Below are 3,836 nucleotides of genomic sequence, written 5' to 3'. Positions count from 1 at the left end.
ATTGGTATTTGATCACTTACAAATATTTATTTATACACATATGTAGAGGAGTTGTTTTATGTCTATTCATACACAAATAGACCTTAATACATTCACAAACCAATTTCTTTTGCCTACAGATAGAGGCAGGTATCCAGAAATGACTGTTTTATTTATTCTACAAATAGTTGTCTATATTGCTAACAATGGTTGCAAAGAAGATTCTGTGGCCATCTGTCAAGTTTTCTAATGTTTCTCACCCTTCTTCAGGTTCTTTAAGATGGACAACAAGGAACTGCCCACACTGTTGAATCTTGCTATACAGCATCTACTGAATAATGAGCCTGCAGCAATTCACGCTCTCGAGGAGATCCCAAGGGAGCTTTTTGTTCCATTGTTCTCTGCTGCCTTCAAGGGTGGGCATAAGAATATAGTGAAAGCAATGGTGAAGGTTTGGCCCTTTATGTGTCTCCACATTGGATCATTAAGGACACGGGAGTCCCAGCGGGATCTCCTGAAAGCCATGGTCGAGAGTCTTCAGTTCCTACCTGTCCAGAACTCAGCTTCTAGGTAAGACCCTGTATTATAATAGAGATGTGGTAAGACACAGGAGGTTATGCCACAGCCTGCTATTCTTCCAAAGGTAGTATGCAAAAAGTGAAACAGTGAAAAAGACTATGGGACTGATGGTCCAGTGCTTGAGGTCACTTTGAGAACAAGTGTTTTACAAGGTTGGGTATGGAATGTAAGCGATTGAGGGCACTGTTGATGGATTCGCATTATGGTGTTATTATTACATAAAAGAAGGACATGAGTGTTAAGACTGCTGAGGATTGGTGGAGAATAAAAGAGAAAATAGTGTGTGCTGTTTACTGATAATTTTGTTCTGTTGTCCACTGCTGCTTCCTCAGTGGATGGGCATGAGAAGACACTGACAGCAATGGTAAGAGCTTGGCCCTTTTTTGTCTCCACGATAGAAAATTAAGCATACAAGAAACATGGTGAACTGAAAGACATGCTTGATGGTCTTCAGGTGTTACTGTCAAGAACTCAGCTTTTCAGTAAGAATGCGTATAATGGGTATATGGCAAGATAGCAAAACATTATCCTGTAGCCTGTTGCAAGAGAGGACTGGATAATCTTTCACAGTTAGTTAATGGTGAACGCTGAAGATCAATGTGAGGGGGTTGGTACATCAGTTGAAGTTATCTTAAAAACTCTAATTGTCTTACAGAGGGTTTTAATTTTGTAATAGATGTGAGTGAGGCTACTGTTGATAGAGATATGTAATGGAGATGTTTTGTAGAAGACAGGAATAGCAAGACTTGTGAGCATTAGTTGATCATAGAAAATAGTAAAGGATATAGTATTTGAATAAGAAAGTCTTGCTGGTAGCTGGTATATGGAATAACAAATAGAAAAAAAAGATGATTTTGTCAGTACGTGTTATCAGTGATCCTGCTCAGTTATATTAATGCTTGCTGCCTCTTAGTATTCTGTGTTCTCTCTTCCCTGCAGGAGCCCTAAACTGAGGATCCTAGATTTAAGGCAGGATTTTGGCTGCAAGATCATCTGCCCGGAGGGTAGTGCTAAGTCACCTGCCTGTTTTCACTCCTGTGCTTACTCTGAGCACTCTATCTCGAAAATCGAAGGACAGTGTAGTATGGCAAGTTCAGAACCTGGGGCTCAGTCCTCCAAGCAGGCTATGGAATTATTAGTGAACCTTTCCCTTGATAGAACCTTAAGGGAAACTGAATTTCTGGTTCTGCTTCTGAATAAAGTAGAGCAGAGCTCAGGCTCTTTGCACCTGTGCTGCCGAGATTTGCAAATAGACAAATTGTGTGACTGTAGAAATACCCTACATCATCTGGATCTGAAATGTATTGATCACCTGGCAGTTGACCAGGCTTCTCTGAGTGAGGTCACCACCCTTCTGGCTCAGGTGGTGCACCTGGACAGACTTTGTCTGTGTAAAATCACTTGTAGATCTTTGAATGGGGAAGCCTTTCGAAATTTTATCTCTGAGCTTGGGCGTATGGACCATCTCAATGAGCTCAACTTGTCCTCTTTCTGTCTCACAGATCATCTTGAAAATGTCCTGAGGTAAGGGCATGGGATGGATACTCAATTTCCAATAATAGCCTGGTTTTAAGATGAGAGAAATAATTCTTCGATATTCTTAAGCTTCCTATAGCCCTTTCTCTTTCCACCTCAGCATGGGCTATGCTGGGAGTTTAAAAACAGCTAGGGAAGGATATCTTTCTGTAATTGAAGAGAAAATGGGGTTACAAAAACCTTAGTCAGCTGAGCATGTGCGGGCACTGTGCTCATTCCGGAAGTATAAAGGTGGAAAGAACAATGCAGTCCTCCTCTGGCCATCGAGAGAGGAAGAGGAGGAATTGAGAGAAAGATTTCAGGTTGGGCACAGGTGCACATAGCCATCTACCCATAGACAGTAATGTCAGAGCATTAGGAAAATCTCCAAGGTTAAGGCCGTGACTGTAGAGGCTGTCACTTGTGGACTGGCCACAGGGAGCTTCCAGTTGGTTGCTCCTCTGCCTTTGATTATATTGTAATTACTAAGTAGATAATATTTTCCACTAAGTTTTTCACACAACTCTATAATATTGTACACACTGTCAAGGTTAAAATAGTATATGTCAGGGTGTTAAAGTATTTTTCATAGACCCACAAGTCTATTAAGTACATGAAAGCTTATGTCATTTTCTGTTGATGCAATCCATGTACAAAGTCATTTGTTTAAATTCATAGATATAGTTTCCCTCTTCTAGTCCTCATTTTTCAGAAATACTTTTCTGTTTCCTCCCTGCAGAGTCCTACCAGCTAGTTTGGAATTCTTACATCTACCATTCTGTGAACTTTCTTACAATGACTTCAAGTTTCTGTCTGAGTGCCCTCAAGCCAACCACTTAAAGCTCCTGAATATCAGCAACAACCCAATGAACTGGGAAGATAGTGAGCCCCTTTATAACCTTTTGCAGAATAACTCTAGCACCTTGCAACATCTGGCAATCAATCATTGCCTTTTAACAGACTCTACAATCTCTGTTCTCATCGCCGCACTAAGTCGCTGTTCTCAACTCCGAATCCTCAACTTTTCCTCCAATCCAATTACCATGACTATGCTAATGAGAATTCTTGAGCACTTAACATCCTTGGTGCAGCTTAAATATGTATTTTATCCTATCCCTGTGCATTGCTATGGGAGATGGCACTTTCAGGACAGTTTAGATCGACAGAAGCTTGCTGATGTGCAGGCACAATTGAAAAGAATGCTACAAGAGGCAGAAAGGAACGACATGCATTGGATCACTTTCTCTGATTAAATTTACAGTCCAACACATTTTCACCTTGATATGTTCCCTTTAAATATTAAATGTTTTTTCTTGATCCCATTGACTGACTATATAAGGTTATTATGTTGTAGCAAAATATAGTTAAAAATATAGGTATGTAACTGATTTCTATAGAGAATAACTTAGAAGAAGATGGAGGACTCTGAGAGTGTCTGTGTGTCTCTTGACTATTGTTCTTGATAGTACTTCATCCTACCTACTGAAGTTTTAGGTAGAAGAGTTGGAAAGACTACATCATAAATTACCACAGCCTTGTCCTCACTGAGATTTACTTCTGGGCACTTGACACCAGACATGACACTCTAACCTTTCCTGGGTATGCTTTTGGAGGGCCGGTGGTTATTGAAAAAAATGCTTATATCCCCTGAGATGTATTAAGCTTCTCTATTAAGATGTTTTCAGTTGCTTATAGGAAACCATCTGGGTTTAACAGTGAGAAAAAGAATCTGTGCCCATTACCCATTGAATGGCTCAGTTTTT

General features: G+C 40.2%; 1 protein-coding gene across 1 annotated transcript; it reads left to right on the top strand.

The window, feature by feature from the left end:
- The first annotated feature begins 259 nt into the window (after positions 1–259).
- On the top strand, positions 260–3,326 carry LOC128115487 (melanoma antigen preferentially expressed in tumors-like). Its single transcript, XM_052746221.1, has 3 exons — positions 260–549; positions 1,498–2,082; positions 2,813–3,326. The coding sequence occupies exons 1-3, from the start codon at positions 260–262 to the stop codon at positions 3,324–3,326; spliced, it is 1,389 nt and encodes a 462-aa protein (XP_052602181.1).
- The last annotated feature ends 510 nt before the right edge of the window (positions 3,327–3,836 follow it).

This window comes from Peromyscus californicus, unplaced genomic scaffold, assembly GCF_007827085.1.
Source record: "Peromyscus californicus insignis strain IS unplaced genomic scaffold, ASM782708v3 Scaffold_10__1_contigs__length_136768540, whole genome shotgun sequence".
NCBI lineage: Eukaryota > Metazoa > Chordata > Mammalia > Rodentia > Cricetidae > Peromyscus > Peromyscus californicus.
The sequence above is the reverse complement of the archived record's forward strand: the minus strand, read 5'-3'. Positions and strand labels throughout refer to the sequence as shown.